The 26,404-nt window shown below is 42.3% G+C and overlaps 2 protein-coding genes across 2 annotated transcripts in view; one reads left to right on the forward strand and one right to left on the reverse strand.

Moving 5' to 3' along the window:
• Positions 1-7,263: 7,263 nt before the first annotated feature.
• Positions 7,264-21,049, reverse strand: bbs12 (Bardet-Biedl syndrome 12). Its single transcript, XM_072584202.1, has 3 exons — positions 20,987-21,049; positions 20,796-20,876; positions 7,264-10,487 (listed from the first exon to the last, which is right to left on the reverse strand). Exons 2-3 carry the CDS (start codon positions 20,820-20,822, stop codon positions 8,331-8,333), a joined length of 2,184 nt encoding a protein of 727 aa, XP_072440303.1. The 5' UTR covers positions 20,823-20,876; positions 20,987-21,049; the 3' UTR covers positions 7,264-8,330.
• Positions 21,050-21,186: 137 nt separating this feature from the next.
• Positions 21,187-26,404, forward strand: part of cetn4 (centrin 4) — a 29,054-nt gene continuing 23,836 nt past the window's right edge. The window contains exon 1 of the mRNA XM_072584203.1: positions 21,187-21,362. Coding sequence (XP_072440304.1) covers positions 21,360-21,362 — 3 coding nt within the window. The 5' untranslated portion in view covers positions 21,187-21,359. The remainder of the gene's footprint in view (positions 21,363-26,404) is intronic.

Below are 26,404 nucleotides of genomic sequence, written 5' to 3' on the forward strand. Positions count from 1 at the left end.
TCGGACTGAAATTATTGAAGTGTGTGAGCTTTGTTTCTCACAGTTCTATTAATTTTAAAATTGTAATGGAGAGGGACAGAACTGGTCCACCGGTTCAAGTTCTAAAGTGAGGAAAGGTGAATTTTGATGGAATTAGACAGGAGCCTGCAAGGGTTAATTGGAGTAGTTTGTTTTCAGGCAAAGGGGCCTCAAGCAAGTGGGAGGCCTTTAAAAGTGAGATAGCTAGAGTTCAACGTCCATATGTTCCTGTGAGGGTGAAAGGCAAGGTTGGCAGGAATAGGGAACCCTGGATGACAAGAGGCTTTGACCAGAAGAAAGGTGGAGGTATGGCTCAGGTACAGGCAGCTGGAATCAAGGGAATCCCTGAAGTTGTACAGAGGATATAGGGGTTTCCTAAAGAAGGAAATCAGGAGGGTGAAAAGAATGCATGCGATAGCCTTGGCTGAGAAGATTAGGGTGAATCCAAAGAGGTGTTTTAAATTTATTAAAGGAAAAAGAATAATTAGAGAGATCAAAGTGGATATGTATGTGTAAAACCACAGGAGATGGGTACTCAGTGAATATTTCTCCTGTGTTTACCGTGGAGAAAGACGTGAAGACTTGGGAACCTGGGAAAGTTGGTAATCATATCTTGGGGACAGTCCATATCACAGTAGAGGAGGTGTTGGATGTATTAGAATGTATGAAGGTGGATTAATCAGCCTCGGACCTTCGGGTGACCATCCTCCAAGGTGGACTTCAGGGCAGGCAGCAGAGAAACGTGGCCGAGCAGAGGCTGATAGCTAAGTTCGGTACCCATAGGGAGGGCCTCAACTGGGATCTTGGGTTCATGTCACATTACAGGTGACCACCATTGCACTGTCCACACATACACAGATACTCCTACACATACACACGGACACACATACACACAGACGGCACACAACACCCACACATACCCTTACAGACACACACACTCCCACACTCACACATGCACCCCCTCACAGACTTAAGACACTTTGCACTCACTACACACTCACATACGCTTTCTCACACTCACAATCCCCAACCCAGACATACAGACACACACAAACAGACAAAGACCCACATGCACACGTATATTTTGTGGGTTGAATTTGTACTTGCAGAGTTACATCGCACTTTGCTCAAAAACTGCATACATTCATGTAAAACTCTGAGCTCAAAAACTGCATGAATTTATGTAAAACTCCGTTATCTCATTTTTTAGATTAGAATCAATCTAAACATCATGGCATAGACAGAGGACACAGGGGGCCAACATCTTCAACATATTGTCTATCACCATTGTTAACAGCTAACCCGAGAATGTCACTTTTAAAAAAAAGGTTTTGTGATTTACACTTGAAAGAAGTGTCACTGTATTCTAGTCTTAACAGATAATTCATTTTTCAATGTATAATTTCAGTTACATCACACTGTAAATTTTTGATGTCAATTCTGTGTGTTAGGATTGAGCCCTCCACTACCATTTGATGAAGGACCGTCGCTCCGAAGGCTAGTGTGCTTCCAATTAAACCTGTTGGACTATAACCTGGTGTTGTGTGATTTTTAACTTTGTACACCCCAGTCCAACACTAGCATCTCCAAATCATGAGTAATCTCCTGGTACTGACCAGAAAAATCCAAGAACACTGCAAGAACCCAGAGAAAAATTGTGGGGACCCTGGTTGATATTTTTGTATCAATGTTAGCCATGGGTGAGATCCCAAAAAAACTGGAGGGTAGCACATATTGAGCCATTATTCAAGAAGGGCCGCAAATAAAATTATGGGAACTATAGACCAGTAAACTTAACATCTGTGGTGGGTAAGTGTCACAATGTTGGTCTTTATACAAGGTTACTATGCCCTTGAGTTTTCTTTCCAGAGAGGAGGTAATTGACCAGGCTCCAACTAGGCTGGGTTAAAAAAATTTATTGGAACTTTTGTTTTGTTTACCTCTAACGGGTAGTGCATCCGGCCTTTTTATGTCTTTAAAAAGAAACCAGTATAATCAAAGGGGAGTGGCCAGCTAGCTGTGTAGCTAGCCTTCATTTAAATTAGAGTTTTTAATTCAACTCAGCAGCAGTGTGTGTGAAGAAAGGCTGCAGGGACAAGTCCGGCCGGGTACTCCCTCTCTCTCTCTCTCTAACTGCAAGCGTGTAAGCTCTGGTTTATTTTACTTTTACTGTTGGTGCTAAGGGATGTATTTATTGGGACTGTTGCAAGTATTTTCAGAACATCATCACTAAATTGGGATAGTCTGTCGGATTTTTGGGTAGGATAAGTTATCCGGTATTCTATTTGCTGTTCTTCGTATTTCATTCCTTAGTTTTGTAAATAAATTCTGTTTGTTTAAAACTTGACAGTTGGATCAGCCAATTCACTCTGGGAATATCCATGGTACACTAACTAAAACAAATAGCAAGGTTACAGTCTGGGCTACCTGCTTAAAAATGTTTTGAGGGGTCGTGCCTGGTCCATGACAGGCTGGGGGCTCTTTGTGAGATATAAACAGCGAGTGGTAGGTGTTAGTGTCTTTTATTTCAGGTGTTGATTTGGTTGTATTAAACAGTGCTCGGAAAGCAATTGCTCTTTCAGTCACCAAGGAGGTTCTGAAGGTTGAAGAAGTGACCTTGGGGGTTTTACAAAAGGTAAATAAAACCAAGCTGTGGGAATTAATAGACAAGCTTGAGTTGAATTTACCTCCTAATGTGAGGAAAGATGAGATGATTGAAGCAATGGCTCAGCATTTAAACTTGCTGGAAACCCCCTCAGGATCTGTAGAGATAGCTAAACTTCAATTGCAAATGAAGAAGCTTCAGTAAGAAGCAGAAATGAAACAGTTTGAGTTACATTTAAATGCAGAAGAGAAAGAAAAAGGACTTCAGAAAATGACACTTAGAAAGGAAAGTCAGCTTAAAAGGATGGAGATGAAGGCTGAGGGTAGGCTTAGTGAGGGAGAGAGTGAGAATGAGCAAGCCCCTGGTAGTCAAAGACCTGGTGAGAAACTGTTTAAGTATGTTCAAGCATTGCTGAAATTTGATGAGAAGGACGTGGAAGCCTTTTTCATCTCATTTGAAAAAGTGGCTAAACAAATGCAGTGGCCAGTGACCATGTAGATTTTGTTGATCCAAACCACAATTGTAGGTAGGGCTAGTGAGGTATTCGCCTCACTTTCAGAGGAGGTACCTGGGGAGTACGAGGAGGTGAAAAAAGCCATCTTAAGTGCAAATGAGCTTGTACCTATAGACAATGTTTCAAGAATCTAATTTGACCCTGCTCAAAGCTATATTGAGTTTGAAAGGATCAAACAAAGTAACTTTGATCGATGGACAAAAGCTTTAAAAATATAGCAAACTTACGATGCTCTTAGACAATTATTTTGGAGGAGTTCAAAAATTCATTGCAAACTCATGTGGAAGAGCAGACAGTTAAAACAGCAATGTTAGCAGTTGAAGGGGCTGATGATTATGCGTTGGTGCATATAACACGGTTTGGTTTCCAGAATCAATTTCAGTCCATGAAGGATAGAAGTTGGGGCAAAGAGAAATCCTCATGTGCAATGGGAAAGGTAGATCTCAGTGAAGATCATAAGGAGAACTCACCACAGGGTGAAAAGGAAACCCTTGAAGGGAACGAAGAGGTAAAAAGCCAGTGGAGACTCAGGCAACTGAAGCAATGCAGGAATTTTACCCTGGAATCTTCCCTGATCGTGTAGTAACAAGGTCACAGAGTCACCAGTTGAAACAGGAGAGATTAAAATGTACAGATAAGGAAGCTGAAGTGGCATTAGCAGAGACTGTGCTCGATCAGGTAGTTGAAACAAACAGGAGCAAATAGGTAATCATGTTAATATCTTTAGCTCTACAAAACTCATTGAGTTACAGCGGAAAGATGAAAATTTAAAGCAGTTGTACCAAAAGGCATATACAGAGAAGGAATCTGAATGGGTGTTATTACCTGAAAAATGATGTCTTAGTGAGGAAATGGAGACCATCGCATATTCAAACAGATGAGAAATGGGCAGAAATTCATCAAATTGTCTTGCTAGTGCAGTACAGAAGGAAGATGTTGTGAGTGGTGCATGAGCTACCACTTGGAGTTCATTTAGGAGTGAGGAAAACAAGGCTAAATTTCAAAGACATTTATACTGGCCTGGACTGCACAAGGATATGGTTGAATTTTGCCAGATGTGTCATACATTTAGGTAATTGGAAAACCACAGGTGGTAATAAAACCTGCACCTGTGTGTGAAGAAAGTCCAGCCGGGTACTGTCTCTCTCTCTCTCTAACTGCAAGCCAGTAAGCCCTGGTTTGTTTCATTTTAACTCTTTCTGCTAAGGGATGTGTTTATTGGGTCTGTTGCAAGTATTTTTGGATCAGCATCATTAAGTCTGGATAGTCTGTTGGGTCTTGGATAGGATAAGTTATCTGGTATTTTATTTTCTGTTCTTTGTGTTTCATTCTGTAATTTTGTAAATAAATTGTTTGTTTAAAACTTGGCAGTCATATGAGCTAATTCACTCCAGGAATATCCACTGTACACTTACCTAAAGCAAATAGCAAATTTATGGTCTGGGCTACCTACATAAAAATATTTTGAAGGGTTGGACCTGGTCCAATACATAAGTTACTTGAGAAGATTCTGACGGATAAGATATACACATGCATTTGAAAAGACAGGGTTTGATTGGGAGTAGTGTCAAGATTAGAGTGGTGCTGGAAAAGCACAGCAGGTCAGGCACCATCCAAGGAGCAGGAAAATCAATGTTTCGGGCTAAAGTCCTTCATCAGGAATCCTCACTTTTGCCTTTGACTGGGAGATCATGCCTCAAACATTTGCTTCATAAAGAGTTATTTGATGAAGAGACCAGGAAGGTTGATGAGGGCAGGGCAATAGACGTAGGCCAAAGTGAGGACTGCAGATGCTGGAAATCAGAGCCTAGATTAGAGTGGTGCTGGAAAAGCACAGCAGGTCAGGCAGCATCCGAGGAGCAGGAAAATCGACTTTTCAGGCAAAAGCCCTTCATCAGGACTGGTAGGCCTTCAATAAGGACTTTGATAAGGTTCCACATGGTAAGCTGCTCTGGGTGAGAAGGGAAATTGTGGTTTCTAAAGAAGGAAGCCATCTGGTGTGTTCTGTGGTGGAACTGGCCAACCTTCGCATAGGTGCTCACCTTCCACCCTACCAACCTTCGCATAAACCAAATCATCCGACAACATTTCCGCCATCTATCACCTTCATCCCCACCCCCATTCACCCATTGTACTATTTGCTACCTTCCCCCAATCTCCTCTCTTACCTATCACCTTCATCCCCACCCCCATTCACCCATTGTACTATTTGCTACCTTCCCCCAATCTCCTCTCTGACCTATCACCTTCATCCCCACCCCCATTCACCCATTGTACTCTTTGCTACCCTCTCCCACCCTCCTCTCTGACCTATCACCTTCATCCCCACCCCCATTCACCCAATGTACTCTTTGCTACCTTCCCCCAATCTCCTCTCTGACCTATCACCTCCATCCCCACCCCCATTCACCCATTGTACTTTTTTCTACCCTCCCCCAACCACACCCTCCTCTCATTTATCTCTCCACCCTGCAGGCACTCTGCCTCTATTTCTGATGAAGGACTTTTGTCCGAAAGTCGATTTTCCTGCTCCTCAGATGCTGCCTGAACTGCTGTGCTTTTCCGGCACCACTCTAATCCAGAACGTAATTTACTGTGTCTGGTGCTCCCAATATGGTCTTCTCTACATCAGAGACTCCAAATGTAAACTCAGGGCAGATTTTGCTGCACATCTCAGCCGGGCATGCAGTGACCAAACCTGACCTCCCATTTTAATTCTCCTTCCCACTCCCTTTCCAATATAACCATCCTCGACCTCCTCCATTGCCACATCGAATCAGATCGCAAGTTGGAGGAACAACACCTCATCTTCCACTTGGGCAGCATTGAGTTCTCCAATTTCAAATAACCTCCTTTCCCAACCCCTGACTTTCCTCCCAACCCATCTTCCATTCCTCTGATCGATTCTTCCTTCCAGCTACCAACCGGATTCATTCCTCGCATCAACCTACCAGGTGATACCCTCTACCTGTGTTCACCTATCACTACCTCTCCACCCTGCAACCCCACACTCCCCCACCCCCGTATCTGCAGCTTGAGAAGATTGAGAAGAGACTTAATATGGGTATTCAAAAGTCTATGCAGTATAGGCAGTGAGAGGCTATTCCCACTGAAGAAAGAACTGAGAACAAGAGCGTGCAGATGTAAGTAATTCAGACAAGAAGCTATGATTGACACGAGAAAAAAACATTTCTATGCAGTCGGAGAGTCTGTTGGAGATTGGCTAAATTGATGCTTCCAAATTTGGGTCATCACCTGAAAATGAAGAATTTCTAGAGCTGAAAAGATGGAGGCAGTGGCAATCAGTGAATTTATCCTTTAGGGTTTAGAAGGGATGTTGGTCTCTGAAATGGCACTGAATCAGATCATTCTTGAATTCTAAAGATTGTCATGCTCCAAGAGTTCTTACCCAGAGTGAAATTTGGGATCTTAGTTATGTTTTAAAACCACAATTTCCATTTTAAATATAGTTCCTGCCTGAAATAACTTGGCACTGACAGCCCAGAGGTTTTAAAATGGCACTGACTGCACGTGTTAACAAGATAGATAGAGATTGACATCTGTACCTTCTTCACAGGTTCAATGTCAATTTTTAGATTTTTCAATTTTAAATACTTTAGAATGTTTTCCCACATTATTTGAGGAACATTAATGATATTAGTAACAAGGGATGTAAAGTACTTAATATTAGCAAAGAAATACTGGAGAAATGAATGGACTAAAGCCCAATAAATCTCCTCGACCTGATGGTTGATATCTAAGGGTTTAGAAAAGATGGCTCAAAGATAATATATGAACACATTGTGATCATCCAAAATTCTATAGGTTATGGAATGGTCCCAAGTTTGTTAATATTACCGAGCTATGTGGGAACCCATGCTGTGTGGAGGAATAAAACATCTATGTGTGATTGAACAAAAAAGTGACAGGTGGAGTATAATTTGGTAAAATGTGATCAATTTGGTAGGAAAAATATAATTAAAACAAAAGCTTTTTTTTCTAAAGAAAACTATTATGTCTTTATGTTCAGGCAGACTTGGGTGTGCTTGGACAAGAAGCACGGAAAATTAACATGTAGGAACGGCAACCAATTAGAAAGGTTAATCTTTATTTTACAATAGGCTGAAGTACAAAAGTATAGAAGTCTTGATGTTCTTGTGCAACACTTTGATAAATCACCACTGGGTCTCTGTGCTGGATAAAAGATCAAATAGAATGTATCATTAAAATTTAGAAGGATGACTGGTGGTCTAATTGAAAGATATAAGATTCTGATAGGGCTTGATAGAGTAGATGCTATGACATGATTCCCTCCAGTTGGAGAGTCTAGAACTCAAGGAATATAGACTCAAGGTAGCCATTGGGAATAAGAACAAATTTCTTCATTCTGAGGTTTACAAATCTCTGGAATTCTCAATTTCTGGATCTTAAAAGATTCAAGGATTAGGCAGAAAGCTAGACGTCATAGATAAGGTACAATTTTATTGTTCAGCCCAACAGGAACTGACACAATTAGAGGTAGAGGTCTTTTTTGATTGTCATATCTGGAGTATCATTGTAGTCCACCTCCAGCAAATATGCACAGGGTACTCAATCTGACTTGTAACTGTATAGATTACTGCACAGCCTGCACAACTTTATAATCCAGTCACCAAAGGAGTGGGAAGATTCTGATGTACGTGTGATATTTACTACTATAATGGCTAACATTAATATTTTCTAATCAACCTATTTAGAGATGTTATTACACACCTCTGCTGTGGGTGGAACTTGAACCTGAGCCTCTTGAGACATTTGCACCTATTGGTTCGTACAACATACTTTGCAAATAAATTCCAGCTGTCTATATTTTATTGTACCAATTTGCTAATTTGTGTTCTATAACAAGAAATAGAAGTAGTGGCAATCCAACAAGTAAACCTTTTACAGTAAATTTAGAAGGACCAAAACCTCATGTAATGGGCTGAGTACCTGTGGTGGCAGCTTAAATATCTTGCTGTCTACATTCACGACTAGATTAAGCTTTCAATCTGTTTATACACATATGCATGTCTTCTTTTGTTTTAAGCGTATCTTTTCTAGCACCCATATGGTGTGCATGCAGATGTAGGGCACAGTGAAGAACGAGTGCAGAAACCTTTATGCCTGACTTCTATTTTGGAAACTGCATACTTGCTGATCTTGTTATTCATGCTATAGGAATGTTCCCTCTCTTAATTGGGCTTCACTAACTGTATAGGTTTTAGCTTTGGTGCCAGTGATAATTTCAGCATCTGCCCGCAGTACCAGTAGCACTAGATTCAAAGCCCTTCGCCAAGCTTCTAGCTTAACTGTTACATTGTCATAGACTTCATAATCAAAGCAGTCATCACTCAGACTGCTACAGGAACTTCTACATGGTATATCGACTTTCACATGTTGCTCCGATAACTCTGAAATGATAGGAAATGTTCCATCATTATCGTGAAGGCACTTTTGCACTTCTGACAAAGCATCTAGTGGTGTTTCATACATGCCAGTATTAAACATAGCAGTCACTAGATACTCAATCAAGCCATCAGCCAAGGCTTGCAAGACTTGTGATTTGAACAATACTGCAGTTTCTGCAAACCATGAAGAATGATGTGTTCCAATGCAACTCGTTTCATTAATTCCAAGGGTGCAAGGAGAGTTTTTAAGTATTTGCTGCTTTAGATGGCATAGGCAGGCAAGTTCAGTGGCCCCTGCACCAGGAAAGATGCATCTTTCACTAAGGGCATGTTTTAGACGGTATGCACAACTCCAGAATTGGTCCACTAATGTCTGCAGCTTACACCTTAAGGGGCTACAAAGCACTACTGTGATCACAGCAGTTTTATATGTATTTATCTGAACAGCAAATCTTTCTCCTGAATTTGGTATATTTCCATGTTCCATTTTCCATAAACATAGATGTGCTCCAGTTCCAATGCAATTCTCTTTTACTTGCGTAATATAAGTTACATGGATACCTTCCATAGCCTTTGTTAATCTTTGAAATACAGGTTCCTTAACTTCTTGAATAACTAAAATCTTTTCTTGCAGACACTTATTCATTAAATATGGAGATGTTAGTCCTTTCACCAGAATCAAATTAATATGAAATTTATGAAGTATATCCATTGTTCTACATAACCATTCTTCTTCTAAAGTTTTGGAAATGTCCTCAACAGTCTGAGTGACCACTTTTATATCTGAAATTCTGTTGAATCCTGGATGACGGTACTTATCAGTCAAATCTCCACTTATAAATATAGTATGAAGAGGCAAAGTTGCCAAATCCTGAACAATTTTAGACTGATCTTCTGAAATTAATGTGACAAAACCAGGACTAACACAGGACTCATGCTCAGGTGGTCCTGGTAAGAAATACGTAACCAATTTATCAATGTTAAATTCTGGGAGAGGTCTTTTAATAGTTTCTTGCAAAATACTTTGAGTCTGAATTTTGTAAGCCTCTATTGCTAATTTCATCATCCTATGGTTTCCATGGCTCAACGATAAAGCCAGGGTAGTAAAGCGAGTAGAATCAGCTGGAGTAGAAAATGAATCCTGTTGAAAACTATTTGACAAATCTGGCAACGCTTCTTCTTGTCTGTTTATATTTGAATTCACAAAGTGTCGGCTCATGTTTATTCTTGCTTTTGCTTGGTTGCGTGTATAACTTGGGTGACCTTGGTCAGAAGAGGCATGAGTAATTATATTACTTGAAAAAGACAACATAGAGGAGCCATGCTCATTGCTAATGCTGTAGTTGCTGCTGGAATTCATTTTTATTGATATATTTGACTGAAAGTGAGCATCTTCCTTTACAACTGATTGCATTTCGTTTGTCGGCTGGGTGGGAAAGCTAGTTAAAGTACATGATAATCCATCAGCTTTAATCGTTTGCGACCTTTGTTTACACTGTGAGTTTTCCAAAATGCTGTCTATGGATATCTGACGTGATATTAGTATTTCAAAGCAATGTTCTAGCCCTCCATACATCTCAGATACTATGATCGGAATGGGAATCCCTTGGTTTATACAATTTAAAACTGCTTTACTCCATGCTCCTGCAAGGAATAGGAGAGTGGATGTTCCACTTTTGTATTGTTTGTGGTGTGCTTGTATTGCTTCATTCAACAACTGTCCTACTGGACAATCCAATTGCAGGTTCTCTAGAAGTCTGAAGGCAGAGCAGATCACGATAGTTTCACTAGTCTCATCATCTACAATGAACTTGTACTTTTTTGAGCCAAGCAATGAACTTCCTGATGCAGCCACTGCAGAAATCTGCTCCAGGCCTAGGTGAGATTTCCGGTTTAGTAAGCTGCACTGTATTCCAACAGACTGTAAAGAGAAGAGAAAACCAGAAGTACAATTAGTCAGAATTTTGTAAATTTAACCCTTCTCCTCATCCTTTGTTCAATGAAATGGTGGTAACCTGCATCATAGGTATTTGTTGTTGTAATATCAATATATTGTAAGAATGATCACAGTACAATGTCTTGGAGATGCAAATTGTGGGCAATGATTGATGAAGTTGCCTGTACAGCAAAGTACAAAGCATTCAAAACAAAGTTGGGGAAACTGAAGCAAGGAATCTTTAGCGAAGACCTAAAAATAGTATGGTTAACTGAAACATGACGAAATAAAGAACGAGACAGATGTAAATAAAGTCAAGGAACCAAACATACCGATTAAAGATTGATATGGGAGGAATGGGTTTCAGTGCATAGGGATTGGCACGGAGTACTGAGATAGAAGGGAGCTGTTCCAGGCACAGGCTTCATGGGAACCATGCAGGTACCAGTGTCCTGCTTAATTAAATAACTAGAACTGTGGACTTGGCTTTAACCTGATTGGAAGGGGCAGGAGAGGACTAGGGTGGAAGAAGGATACACAGAATCATAGAACCTGCCCCTATCCAGCTTTGCTTGTTATTGGCTCCCTGACCACATAGGTGTTTTTCATGGTGGTGGAAATATTGAATAAAATTATTTGCACAATGGTGTTTTCACTGAGTCCTTGCACTTAAACACAAAAACACCCCAAGGGATTCAGAATCTCTTCAGTTCAGGGGACACAGCCAGTAAAGAAAAGAAAAATAGAATCATAGAACCCTTACAGTGTAGAGGGACACGACAAAACAGATTCGAATTAGGCCAATCAGTTTAAATTATACCCCAATAAATACCAAACTCCAATCCAGTTTGAATTTAGTATATTGACAATCTTAAAAGCCAATGACACAATCTGATGCTTTGGGTAGAAGACTGGAGAAAATTGAACAGTTGGGAGAAGAGCTGCCAAGCCACCAGCATCTGCAGACTGCTGGAGAATAGCTCTCTTAAAGGTACTTTTATCGATCAGTGACCTGTAAAACAGAAATCCCTAAGAAGACAGAGGAAGATAAGATTTGACATCTGGCTGGTTTTGAAAACTTGAAATTTTGGTAAATCTTAATCGGGGGTTTTATCCGACTAGTATTGTAGAAGGGGAAGGTAAAAGATAGGTTCGAGGAAGGAGTTGTAAATAGTTGTTAGTTAATTATTCTTTGTTATACCTTAAGAAATAAAGTTGTTAATTTTTACTTCAAATAGTTCTTGGCCTCTCAAAGTTTCACAGATTACTGCATGGGATAAATCTTTTCTGTGCTGCTGGTTTAAAGTAAGCAAGAAGGTTTACCCTGTGTCGTAACAACAGGAACTCCCAAGTCCTTTTGTGTTTCAGATTTCCAAAGCCTTGCCCCATTTACAAAATAGTCTACACTTCTATTCTTTCTACCAAAGTGTATAATCTCACACTTTTCCACACTAGATTCCATCTGCCACTTCTTTGCCCTTTTTTAAAGTTTTTCCCAGTTCCTCAACATTACCTGTCCCTCCACTGATCTTTGTGTCATCTGCAAACTTTGCAATACCCTCAGTTCCTTTGTCCAGATTGTTAATGTATAACGTGAACGGTTGTGGTCTCAACACAGATCCCTGTGGAACTTCACTTGCTGTCATCCTGAAAAATATCGCTTTATCCAACTCTCTGCATTCAGCCAGTCAGTTAATCCTCTATTCATGTTAGTTCCTTGCCCCTAACACCATGGGCTCTTGCCTTATTTAGCAGTCTCCTGTATAGCACCTTGTCAAAGGCTTTCTGGAAACCCAAATAATCATTTCCACTTGCTCTTCTTTGTCTAACTTGATTGTTTTCGCCTCAAGGAGTACTAACAGATTTCTCAGGCATGACCTCCCATTGATGAAGCTGTGCTGACTCAGCTCTATTTTACCATGCACTTCCACTCTGCAATCTCATCCTTAATAATGGACTCTAAAATTTTACCAATGATCAAAGTCAGGCTAACCAGCCTATAATTTTGGCCTGTACATGGAAGTGCATGGTAAAATAAAGCTGAGACAGCACAGCTTCATCAAGGGGAGGTTATGACTGGCAAATTTGTTAGAATTCTTTGAGAAGGTAACAAAGGTTAGAGGGTTTGCACTATATCGAAAGGCTAAACAGGCTGCGGCTATTTTCCCTGGAGCATTAGAGGCAGAGGGGTGACCTTATAGGAGTCTATAAAATCATGAGGGGCATGGTTAAGGTGAATAGTCAAGGTCTTTTCACCAGGGTAGAGGATTCCAAAACTAGAGGGTTTAGGCTTTAGGTGAGAGGGGAAAGATTTAACAGGGACCCAAGGGACACCTTTTTCATACACAGGGTGATGCATATATGGAATGAGATGCCAGAAGAAGTGGTGGAGGTTGGTACAATTACAATATCCAAAAGGCATCTGGATGGGTATATGAATATGAAAGGTTTAAGAGGGACATGGGCCAAATGTTGACAAATGGGACTAGATTAATTTAGGATATGTGGTCGACCTGGATTATTTGGACCAAAAGGTCTGTTTTCCTGCAGTAAATCTCTGTGATCTAAGTGGTCCAATGTCCACTCTTGCCTCTCTCTTATCTTTTATATATTTGAAAGAAATATTTTATATTACTAGCTAGTTTACCATCATATTTCAACTTCTTCCCCCCTTTATTGCTTTTTAAAAAGTTATCCTCTGCTGGTTTTTAAAGGTTTCCCACTAATCTTCACTACATAATACTCTTTTTATCTAGCTTTAATGCTGTCTCTGTCTTTCCTCATCTACCATGGTTGTCTCATCCTTTTTTAGGATGTTTCTTTTTCCTTGGGACAAATTGCTGCCATGCCCTCTGATTTATCCCCAGAAACTCCTGCCAACGTTGACCAACTATCTTCCTTTCAGTTGTGAGGAAGGGTCACTGGACCCGAAACATTAACTCTGATTTCTGATCACAGATGCTGCTGCCAGATCTGCTGAGCTTTTCCAGCAACATTATTTTTGTTCCACCATCTTCCCTGCTCAGCTCCCCTTCCAATCAACTCCGGCTAGTCTTTGTAGTTAACTTTACTCAATTGTAATACTTTTAGATCTAATTTCGGCTTCTTCCTCTCAAACTGCAGGGTAAATTCAATAATGCTATGGTTACTGCTCCCTAGGAGTTCTTTTGTCTTAAGCTTTCCAATCAAGTTTGCCTCATTACACATCACCAAATTCAGAACTGCCTGTTCTCTAGTAGATTCTATCACAAGGTGCTCCAAACAAAAAAATTTGGAGACATTCCACAAATTGTTTTCTGGGATCTGCTACTAACCTCATTTTCCAAGTTTACCCGCATATTGAAGTGCCCGTGATTATTGTAATAGCACCTTTCTTACCTTCATTTATCTCCTGATTTATTTTCTGCTTCAAATCCTGACTATTGCTAACAGCTAACAGCTGTACATAATGGCCGTCAGGGTCTTTTCTCCTTTGTGGTTGCTCAATTTTGCACTTAGATTCTATGCCTTTTGGCCCTATATTGCTCTTTGTCGATTTAATTTAATTTATGATTGACAAGGCAACCATCTCCCCCGCAACTACCGTGCATCTGCCTCTCCCCTCAAGATCCCAGCCCCGATCCCCTTGTAGCCATGTCTCTGTGGTGCCCACAACATCGTACCAGCCAATTTCAATCTGTGCTAGAAGTTTGTTTACCTTTCTTTGTTTACTGTAAGCATTTAAGTACAACATCCTCTGTCCGCTATTGACTACCGCCCTTCTTATTGTCCCTTTCACTTGTCCCCTATCTGCTACACCTGAAGTTAAATTCCTGACCCCTTGCAAATGCTCTGTCCTAGTATTTGTTCTGGACACTTTTATAACCTCTCCTGAGTCTAAACAATTAGGAATGCAAATGATAGTCCTCTATTCTCAATCATCACAAAATAAATTGCCATCCTGCAAAGATGACGACCATTGCTTGGGAGATGTACCCGTGGACAGCAGCTCACAAAATCCTGCTGGTGTCATCAAAAGGTCCATGTAAGCAATTAGAGATGAGGAACTTCAGGAGTGTGGCAACCTTGAGGTCCACTGGCATTGCATGTCCACCTTGCTAACTAGGAACAAGATCTTGCTCCAAAAGGATGCAGATGTCAGCAGTGAGCTGCTCAGAAGGCTCAAACCTTCTGTTGCTCTTTTCAAGTAGAGTAAACCAATATGCTATTTATGAAGTTAATGAGGGGAACAAAGACTCCTTTAAGGTGAAATTATGCCAATCCCCTTGTCTTATGAGGTGGAACATGTTTGAGAATCATAAGAAAGAGCAGGAGTAGGCAATTTGACCTCCCAAACTGCCTTGCCATTCTAAAATCAAGGTAGACCCCATTTGTTTGACAGCACCTCGTAGATTTACTGCGAAATCGATATTTAAGTCAGCCTTGAATACAACGACATAGCTTCTGCTGCTCTTTGGACAACTGAATCTTTTTAACAAAAACAATGCTCTGACAGAAGAAATTTCTCCTCATCTGGGTCTTAAATGGAAGTCTTCTTATTTTGACTCCGATTTATAGATTCCCTTAAAAAGGGGAAATATCTTTGCAGCATCTACCCTCTTATTCAAGACATTATCTCTTGTACAAGCTCAATATCCTTAACCTTTCCTCATAAAATAATCCTTTCATCATAGAAGTCAGCCTATTGAATCTTCTCTGAGCCTGAGCACGACTTACTCACTTTTATCTTAAGCTCTATTGCAATAAAGGCCAATCACATTTCTACTTATTTACTGTATCTCCATAGCAACATTTTGAGATTCATGCATAAGGTCACCCAGATACCTTTTCAGCATTTTGCAGTGAACCTCCACTAAATGCTCTGTTACCTTAGCTAAAGTGTCCACATTTCACCTCTCCATTTGCCATTTTATCTCAGACTCATTAATCCTTTGCAGGCTCTTTGCACCAGTTTGTAGAGCTGTAGCTTAGAACCTTTGTTAAGAAACAAGAATGGTAACAGTAGTAGATAATATCACCAGTTGCACAGAAGCAAATTGTATCAAAGCAATTTCAGATAACAGAGTTGAATGCATGCTTAGAATAAATAGATTTCATTCCTGGGACTCTGGCACCAGTACTGGAGAAAGAGAGAGCTCTGCCATTGGGTCAGTTTTCATCTGAATCACTGGCAAATTGTATAACTGAGGCTGTAGAAAAGACTTTCAACTACTTGGAATGGGGTTTGCATGAGGGGAAGGTTTGAGAAGATAAACAGAAAGAACAAGACAAGTGTCTTGATTGCATGATGGGAATACATTGACGATAACCAGAGTGTGGCAGGAAAGAATGGAGTGTACAAACATAAGAATGCACCAGCAAATAAGGTCAGTTGGTATAAGTTGTAAAGAGACAGAAGTAAAGGCTCTTTAGCATAAATAAAAATAAATTGTTATGATACAGCACAACTGTAGCAACCATTCATTTGGTTTCCTCATTCAAATCATTGATTTAGATTGAGGTCTTAGCATTCTTTGAGGATGTAAAAGCAGAAAAGGGAAGTCAGTATTTGATTTTCTAAAAGGCATTTAATAGGGCTGCCATCCATAGGATTATTACAAGATAAGAGCTTATGGTGTTGGGGGTATTTGGCTAACCAATGGAAAACAGAATAAGGATAAATGAGTCAATTTGAACTTGGCAAACTAATTGATGAATGATCGCTCTAGGACATACACTGTCTCCAGTAATCATCAATGCCACTGTACTATTTGCTGAACGCCTGTTTTCAGGAATATTTGGTATCCAGTCACGTCCTTTTCATAGCCAGATCTCTGGTTCAGAAAGTTTAACTTTCTGGACTGATTTGGAGAAGTGCAGTCTATACAAGTTAAACTTCCTGCACATTTTCGCCAGTCATGCATTCACCTGCTCTATCTTCCTATTATCTCAAAGAAATACCACTCACGTGCCTACATATCTCACACTCAACCAAGATGGTAGCAGAGTAGCAGGGCTGTATGTGGGGTCTTGCCTAGACCTCAACCACTCCCAATCTGCTTTCTGTCTTTTTCTTTTTATTTCTGCTCTTTTTCTTTTGTTTTTCTTTTCTTTGATGGGTTAGTTGGCTGCATTGGCGCAGCAGCGAAAGTGGGCTGTGCACAATGGTAGCAGTCTCCCAGCAGTCAGAGTGATGGCAGTTGATGCCACTCCTCCCATTATTTTGAAGTTGTGGTAGTAGCAGTAAGGACGTCCTCCCAGCAGCCAGCGCTGGCAGCAACCTCTTCAAAATGGAGACACCAACAAGGCGATATCTTGGATAGGGGTGCCTGGAACTAGACTCTTAGCATGGTGGCAGCCTGGCCTGGCCTGGCCAGGCAATGAACCAGGGACCCCTGTTTTCAGTAGGCCCAGAGAAGGGATCTCCTGGCGCTAACAAAGTGGCAGCTGCAACATGGTAAGCCTGGAGTGGGGTCTCCTAATGCTGGCAAGGTGGCAGCATCATGGTATGCCCAGAGCAGGGAATTGGGGCATAATCGAGGCAGCAGTAGAGCCAGGGACACCTGATTGCAGCCAATGTAGGCCGGGTTATCAGCGAGGCGGTGGCAGCCAAGGACTCCTGGTTGTAGGGCAAGTGTAGATTCAATATAGGACTCTGCCTTGGCGAGGTGGTCCCAGCGGCAAAGAGATGGCACCGAAAGAGTCGCGACTCATACATTCATGGGTCCTGAACAGCTGGCATCGAAGCAGTCGAGTAGAGTGGCAGCACTTGCGTCGCTGGTGAACTGGCTCAGAAATCATGGTGCAGGTGCCAGAATGGAGATACACTCTCTCTCAGATATATCTTTTTACTCCTCTTTTTAAAAACCTATTCAAAATGTTGCCAGATTTTGGCAACAGTTGAAGCTTTTCACTGTATTCTAAAATATTATTCACTGTAAAGTACAAGTGACAAGAAACCATTCAATTCAATTAAGTTCCAAAATTTTAACCCCCAGTTCTAACCTTTGGTTATCTATTGCAGAAAGATGAGGTAAACCTTTTTTATAAAAAAGTAGGTTTTCTTTGAGAGCCATTTATTCGTCTGGGATGAATGTAGAGTAATCCACCTGGTGGGCCAACTGCCTCTCTCATTTCTGGATTAGTGGTGCTGGAAGAGCACAGCAGTTCAGGCAGCATCCAAGTAGCTTTGAAATCGACGTTTCGGGAAAAAGCCCTTCATCAGGAATAAAGGCAGTGAGCCTGAAGCGTGGAGAGATAAGCTAGAGGAGGGTGGGGTAGGGAGAAAGTAGCATAGAGTACAATGGGTGAGTGGGGGAGGGGATGAAGGTGACAGGTCAAGGAGGAGAGGGTGGAGTGGATAGGTGGAAAAGAAGATAGGCAGGTAGGACAAGTCCGGACAAGTCTCAAGGGGACAGTTACTGAGTTGGAAGTTTAGAACTAGCGTGAGGTGGGGGAAGGGGAAATGAGGAAACTGTTGAAGTCCACATTGATGCCCTGGGGTTGAAGTGTTCCGAGGCGGAAGATGAGGCGTTCTTCCTCCAGGCATCTGGTGGTGAGGAAGCGGCGGTGAAGGAGGCCCAGGACCTCCATGTCCTCGGCAGAGTGGGAGGGGGAGTTGAAATGTTGGGCCACTGGGTGGTGTGGTTGATTGGTGCAGGTGTCCCGGAGATGTTCCCTAAAGCGCTCTGCTAGGAGGCGTCCAGTCTCCCCAATGTAGAGGAGACCACATCGGGAGCAACGGATACAATAAATGATATTGGTGGATGTGCAAGTAAAACTTTGATCGATGTGGAAGGCTCCTTTAGGGCCTTGGATAGAGGTGAGGGAGGAGGTGTGGGCGCAGGTTTTACAGTTCCTGCGGTGGCAGGGGAAAGTGCCAGGATTGGAGGGTGGGTTGTTTAGGGGCGTGGACCTGACCAGGTAGTCGCGGAGGGAACGGTCTTGCGGAAGGCGGAAAGGTGTGGGGAGGGAAATATATCCCTGATACTGGGGTCTGTTTGGAGGTGGCGGAAATGTCGGCGGATGATTTGGTTTATGCAAAGGTTGGTAGGGTGGAAGGTGAGCACCAGGGGCGTTCTGTCCTCGTTACGGTTGGAGGGGTGGGGTCTGAGGGCGGAGGTGCGGGATGTGGACGAGATGCGTTGGAGGGCATCTTTAACCACGTGGGAAGGGAAATTGCGGTCTCTAAAGGAGGAGGCCATCTGGTGTGTTCTGTGGTGGAACTGGTCCTCCTGGGAGCAGATCCGGCAGAGGCGGAGGAATTGGGAATACGGGATGGCATTTTTGCAAGAGGTATGGTGGGAAGAGGTGTAATCCAGGTAGCTGTGGGAGTCAGTGGGTTTGTAAAACATGTCAGTGTCAAGTCGGTCGTCATTAATGGAGGTCCAGGAAGGGGAGGGAGGTGTCAGAGATGGTCCAGGTAAATTTAAGGTCAGGGTGGAATGTGTTGGTAAAGTTGATGAATTGCTCAACCTCCTCGCGGGAGCACGAGGTGGCGCCAATGCAGTCATCAATGTAGCGGAGGAAGAAGTGGGGAGTGGTGCCGGTGTAATTACGGAAGATCAACTGCTCTACGTAGCCAACAAAGAGACAGGCATAGCTGGGGCCCATACGTGTGCCCATGGCTACCCCTTTGGTCTCTATCATTTGTCAGTGCTCATGTGACCCTAGAGGGAAAGTATAAAATAAAAACAGAAAATACAAGAAATACTGAACAGTTCTAGCGATATCAATGACAGGGAAACAGACTTAATAGGCTTGATTTTCAATATTTGGCTGAGGGTGGAATGCTGGAATGGTTAGCTCAATTGACTGGATAGCACATTTGCAATAGAAAAGGATGCCATTAATATAGGTTCAATTCTGGCATTAACTGAGGTTACCATGAAGGACTCTCCTTCTCAACCTCTCCTGTTGCCTGAGGCATGATGATCTTCAGGGTAAATAACCACCAGTCATCTCTTGCTATGGTCTGGCATGACTGTAGCAAATTTACCTTTTATTTAAGAGGTTGGATGTTGGCATGCTTTGAAAAAGTGCTCCCAGACAGAGTTTTAAATTTTCAATGCCCCTTCAAAGTGGTTCTCTTTAAAGAGATTTTAGGGTGCACGTTGAGGGATAACACCGAAGAGCATGTTGATGAACTGAAAGGACTGGTGAGTTGAATAACAATATTACCAACATGGTATGCTTTAAGTAGTTTGCCCCCACAACTCATCACTTTCCACATGCTCCCTTCCTCCACACCCCACCAGCCAAACAACTGACCCAATTCTCCCCTCAGACAGTCAATCTGCTTTATTCTCTCACCAACTGTGCCATCCCCACTCACTCAATCCTCTTTTGTACTTTCCCACAGTGTGAGACTCTCCAATCTACACAGTCCCAGATTTGGGACCGCTTTCCCCCCCCCATCCCACTCAACTAAGTACCAAACAAGGTAGCTTTGAGAATTTGCCTTTCTTGGAGACTCAGGTGCAGACCATAGCCAACAGTCCCACCGCTGAGGAGTCAGTATGTATGGATGCTATATGCTTGCATGAACAAAGATATAAGCGTAGTGGAAAATGGAAAGTCCCATGCAATATCCCAGTAGTTGCTCAAAATGGTGAACAAAGTAAAAAATCTCACAACACCAAGTTATAGTCCAACAGGTTTAATTGGAATGGGGTAAAAACAATGACTGCAGATGCTGGAAACCAGATTCTGGATTAGTGGTACTGGAAGAGCACAGCAGTTCAGGCAGCATCCAAGGAGCAGCTCCTCGGATGCTGCTTGAACTGCTGTGCTCTTCCAGCACCACTAATCCAGGTTTAATTGGAAGCACACTGGCTTTCAGAGCGTCGCTCCTTCATCAGGTGGTAGTGGCTAGTGTGCTTCCAATTAAACCTGTTGGTCTATAACCTGGTGTTGTGTGATTTTTAACTTTGTACACCCCAGTCCAACACTGGCATCTCCACATCTCGAAATGGGGATCCGAGAGGCCAATGTACAGACACAACGTAAAATTATAGTGTGCTCCCTGGGCCAGATGGCGTTCTTGCGATCCCGATCAGAGATTAAATGCAACATTTCAGCTCTAAGCCTTTCACCAGAACACAATAATGAGCATATTAACATGGCCAGGTTTGTTGAACTTTCATGAGGATCGCAATGAGATTTTCTATGGGGGTATGATCGGATTGGGGACTCCTCACGAAGTGACTTGCAGGTGGAGTTTCTTTCTCATGACGATGCGTCAACCTTCATAGGACAATGAATACAAAGCGGAGCCCACACCTTCAGGCACCGGGGCTGAAGGTCGGTCATTACCTGTGAGTAACCTGCCACCTGCTCCATTCGCTGCGCAGCCGCCTCCTGATCCCAGCTAGTTATCGGGCCGAAATCTCCGTTCTAAACCACGGAAATGACACATCTAAGTTTTGTAACCCTCCAGTTAACCACCCAAGTGTTGGTCAAAAAAAAACACATATAAATCATTAAACAAAAGCCGCCACTAAGACCTGCACACGGTTATTGACGTTTGGTAACCGTCCGCGCGCCTGCGGCCTGTTTGAGTCGGTTGCTGCGATACCAAGCGCGCGCCTTCCCCGCCAAAATTGACGTGATCGGTTACGCCCGCTCCCGGAGATCATTGGTTCGCTAATCTGCGTCATCACCCAGCCGGCCCGACACCAGTTTGTTAATGGTCAGCCGGGGTGCCGGTTAAGGTGACGTCAGCGCGCTCGCCCCGATTGTTGACGACTGTTGTGTCCGTTTGTCTGGGAAACGAAGTGAGGTCCTCGAGAGTTTGTTTACGTTGGAAAGATAAAACGGTCGGCGCAAGATATCAGCCTCGGGTTTTGTTTTATATAGTTTAACTGCCTGCTTCGGACAATGGTAAGGTTGGGTTGATTATTTATTCAGTAATTTACTGAATGATTAGTTTTCACTTTCCTCCACTTTATAAAACGTGTCAGAGGTGCCCACTGAGAACTCCTGGTCCAGTTAACGATATCCAGAAGGATTTATTGATTTCAATAAGTGGACCCTTGTTTCTTGGTGTGTAATTCATAATTAAATCTACTACTGCAAGTTTCGGCTAAGTCAAATCAAATCAAATCAAATCAAATTTAGCCTATGTTAATAGGCTTTAAAACCGAGTTTTACTTTACAGGAAAATAAGTTATACTTTCAGTTAAATGTTTACAGATCCAAAGTGTTGGTTATGATTCATTCGATCAAATGGGCATGCCACATTTCAGTCTCTCGAATGATCCCTTTTTTTGAAAGTTGAAGCCAAAGCAACCATATCATATGAGTCCCAGCTTTAAACTTTCAAACGCCTTAATGTGCAAATTGTCATTTTATACGAAGCAGCTCTATTTACAACTTCAGAAAAACGGCTGTTCTTTTTTGGACAACAGTTGGTATAAGGCGTTCTGCTGGATTATAAACTTTTGGCCTAGTAACATGGAGAATGTGGTAGTTTGAGAAATTGTAGTTATTATGTACTTTGAAGATTTGGAAATAAGTTGCTTATTTCTAAGAAGACAACTAGTTCATTTAATATAGCGTTGGGGGAAAAAAACCTGCCCTCCCTACAAGGCCGATATGTCTTTTGAAGCTGTTGTGTTTGGTGTCCATCAGCTTCTGGAATTTAAAAAAAATTGACCAAATTCCAAAGTAAAGATGGATTTGTATCTAACCAGAACAATGTACTGTATACATGATTTGGATTCTTCAGGAAACCTTAAATCAAATGCAGAGTAAATGAGACAAAGCTACCCCAAGGAGGCCACTCTACTAGTGAAGAGGCCTGAGAGATCAGACGAGTAGTATTTCTCTGAAGTATCCTTGCAAATCACTCAGTCGCTTCAGTTGCAAAGCAAAACAGCGCCAAACTAAACTTGACATGAACTCAGAACATTCCAAAGGCATACCTAGCCAGTCAATTTAAAAAAAAATTGCCCTCACTAACATCTGGGGACTGGTACCAGATTTGGGGGACTACTCTCCTAGATTAGTCACGCATTTACAGAACAACCTGATTATGATGACCACCAGAAATTAGTGTACAATAGCTAGTACTCATTGAAATCCTCAACTTAACTCCATAAGTCTGTGGTGTTGAACCAAGTTTGGGCAAGGAAACATTCTGTTGATTTGCATTCACTGCCTTCCCACAGCTCCTAAATCAATATGTTAAACACACTGAAGTGCTGTCTCCGTGGTCCTCCTCAGCCAATTCCTGACATTCCCCCCCCCGCCATCATTCAATGGATACTGATATTTATTCAAGAGTGCGGTGCTCAAAAAGCACAGAAGGTCAGGCAGCATCTGAAAAGCAAGAGAATCAAAGTTTCAAGCATAAGCCCTTCATCAGGAATGCTGATAGTCATTTGATTCAAAATGCAGAACTAGGCCTGAAGCATGTTTCTCATGTAGTTAGATCATGGTTTGAGACAAACAAGCTGCAGATGTTGGAATCCAAAGTAGACAAGTAGGAGGCTGGAAGAACACAGCAAGCCAGGCAGCATCAGGAAGTGGAGAAGTCAACATTTTGGGTATAACTCTTCAGGAATGGAGGTGAGCATAGGAGGAGCTGCAGATAAAGTGGGTTGGGATGGGGAGAGGGGTGGAATGGTGACGTAGAGATAGGTGAACACAGGTAGTGTGTACGACCTGGTTGGTCAATGGGAGGAATAAATCCAGAATCCAGTTAGTAGCTGGAAGGAAGGGTTGGTATGTGGAATGGAAGGGAGGAGGCAGGGCTCCCAATGATCCCCCAACTCTCTTCCCAGTGCCCTCTTTCAAACATATTCCAGAAATTTATTACCTTGCTTGTCCATCTTTTCCAATCTATATTAAAGCTAAAATCCTCCATTAATAATATCGGGTACAGCTGAGAACAAAAGTGAGTCAAACAGTCAGGGCAGGCAGGGACAAGGTAGGACTAATAAATTAAACTGCATTTATTTCAATGCAAGGGGCTTAACAGGGAAGGCAGATGAACTCAGAGCATGGTTAGCAACATGGGACTGGGATATCATAGCAATTACGGAAACATGGCTCAGGGATGGGCAGGACTGGCTGCTTAATGTTCCAGGATACAGATGCTACAGGAAGGATACAAAGGGAGGCAAGAGAGGAGGGGGAGTGGCATTTTTGATAAGGGATAGCATTACAGCTGTGCTGAGGGAGGATATTCCTGGAAATACATCCAGAGAAGTTATTTGGGTGGAACTGAGAAATAAGAAAGGGATGATCACCTTATTGGGATTGTATTATAGACCCCCCAATAGTCAGAGGGAAATTGAGAAACAAACTTGCAAGGAGATCTCAGCTATCTGTAAGAATAATAGGGTAGTTATGGTAGGGGATTTTAACTTTCCAAACATAGACTGGGACTGCCATAGTGTTAAAGGTTTAGATGGAGAGGAATTTGTTAAGTATGTACAAGACAATTTTCTGATTCAGTATGTGGATGTACCAACTAGAGAAGTTGCAAAACGATACCTACTCTTGGGAACTAAGGCAGGGCAGGTAACTGAGGTGTTAGTGGGGGAGCACTTTGGGGCCAGTGACCATAATTCTATTCGTTTTAAAATAGTGATGGAAAAGGATAGATCAGATCTAAAAGTTCTAAATTGGAGAAAGGCCAATTTTGATGGTATCAGACAAGAGCTTTCAAAAGCTGATTGGGGGCAGATCTTCGCAGCTAAAGGGACGGCTGGAAAATAGGAAGCCTTTAGGAATGAGATAATGAGAATCCAGAGAAAGTATATTCCTGTTAGGGTGAAAGGGAAGGCTGGATGACTAAAGAAATTGAGGGTTTGGTTAAGAAAAGGAAGGAAACATATGTCAGGTTTTGACAGAATAGATTGAATCCTTAGAGTGTAAAGAAAGTCGGAGTATACTTAAGAGGGAAATCAGGAGGGCAAAATGGGGACATGAGATAGCTTTGGCAAATAGAATTAAGGAGAATCCAAAGGGTTTTTACAAATATATTAAGGACAAAACGGTAACTAGGTAGAGAATAGGGTACCTTTGTGTGGAGCCACAGAAAATGGGGGCGATACTAAATGAATATTTTGCATCAGTATTTACTGTGGAAAAGGATATGGAAGATATAAACTGTAGGGAAATAAATGTGACATCTTGCAAAATGTCCAGATTACAGAGGAGGAAGTACTGGAGATCTTGAAACGGTTAAAAGTAGATAAATCCCCAGGACCTGATCAGGTGTATCAGAGAACTCTGTGGGAAGCTAGAGAAGTGATTGCTGTGCCTCTTGCTGAGATATTTGTATCATTGATAGTCACAGGTGAGGTGCCGGAAGACTGGAGGTTGGCAAACATGGTGCCACTGTTTAAGAAGGGCGCTAAAGACAAGCCAGGCAACTATTGACCGGTGAGCCTGACCTCGGTGGTGGGCAAGTTGTTGGAGGGAATCCTGAGGGACAGGATGTACATGTATTTGGAAAGGCAAGGACTGATTCGGGATAGTCAACATGGCTTTGTGCGTGGGAAATCATGTCTTACAAACTTGATTTGAGTTTTTTGAAGAAGTAACAAAGAAGATTGATGAGGACAGAGCAGTGGATGTGATCTATATGGACGTTAGTAAGGCGTTCGACAGGGTTCCCCATGGGAGACTGATTAGCAAGGTTAGATCTCATGGAATACAGGGAGAACCAGCCATTTGGATTCAGAACTGGCTCAAAGGTAGAAGACAGAATGTGGTGGTGGAGGGTTGTTTTTCAGACTGGAAGCCTGTGACAAGTGGAGTGCCACAAGGATCAGTGCTGGGCCCTCTACGTTTTGTCATTTACATAAATGATTTGGATGTGAGCAGAAGAGGTACAGTTAGTAAGTTTGCAGATGACACAAAAATTGGAGGTGTAGTGGACAGTGAAGAGGGTTACCTCAGATTACAACAGGATCTGGACCAGATGGGCCAATGGGCTGAGAAGTGGCAGATGGAGTTTAATTCAGATAAATGCGTGGTGCTGCATTTTGGGAAAGCAAATCTTAGCAGGACTTGTACACCTAATGGTAAAGTCCTCTGGAGTGTTCCTGAACAAAGAGACCTTGGAGTGCAGGTTCATAGCTCCTTGAAAGTGGAGTCGCAGGTAGATAAGATAGTGAAGAAGGTGTTTGGTATGCTTTCCTTTATTGGTCAGAGTATTGAGTACTGGAGTTGGGAGGTCATGTTGCGGCTGTACAGCACATTGGTTAGGTCACTATTGGAATATTGCGTGCAATTCTGGTCTCCTTCCTATCGGAAAGATGTGACTCTTGAAAGGGTTCAGAAAAGATTTACAAGGATGTTGCCAGGTTTGGAGGATTTGAACTATAGGAAGAGGCTAAACAGGCAGGGGCTGTTTTCCCTGGAGCGTCGGAGGCTGAGGGGTGACCTTGTAGAGGTTTACAAAATTATGAGGGGCATGGATAGGGTAAATAGGCAGAGTCTTTTCCCTGGGGTTGGAGAGTCCAGAACTAGAGGGCATAGGTTTAGGGTGAGAGGGGAAAGATATAAAAGAAACCTAAGAGGCGACCTTTTCATGCAGAGAGTGGTACGTGTATGGAATGAGCTGCCAGAGGAAGTGGTGGAGGATGGTACAAATGCAACATTTAAGAGGCATTTGGATGGGTATATGAATAGGAAGAGTTTGGAGAGATATGGGCCAGGTGCTGGCAGGTGGGACTAGATTGTGTTGGGATATGTGGTCGGCATGGACAAGTTGGACCAAAGGGTCTGTTTCCCTGCTGTACATCTCTATGACTCCTAAATTACTCTGGCATTGCCACCCACTTGCCTAATTACTGAAATTATACAATATAGCATTTCAGCGCTGATTCATAATACCTATTACAGTTTAAAATCTGTTATTGTTCCTCAATGCCATCCATATGATCTCCACTGAATGCTGTGCCTTC

Source organism: Chiloscyllium punctatum, chromosome 14 (assembly GCF_047496795.1).
Source record: "Chiloscyllium punctatum isolate Juve2018m chromosome 14, sChiPun1.3, whole genome shotgun sequence".
NCBI lineage: Eukaryota > Metazoa > Chordata > Chondrichthyes > Orectolobiformes > Hemiscylliidae > Chiloscyllium > Chiloscyllium punctatum.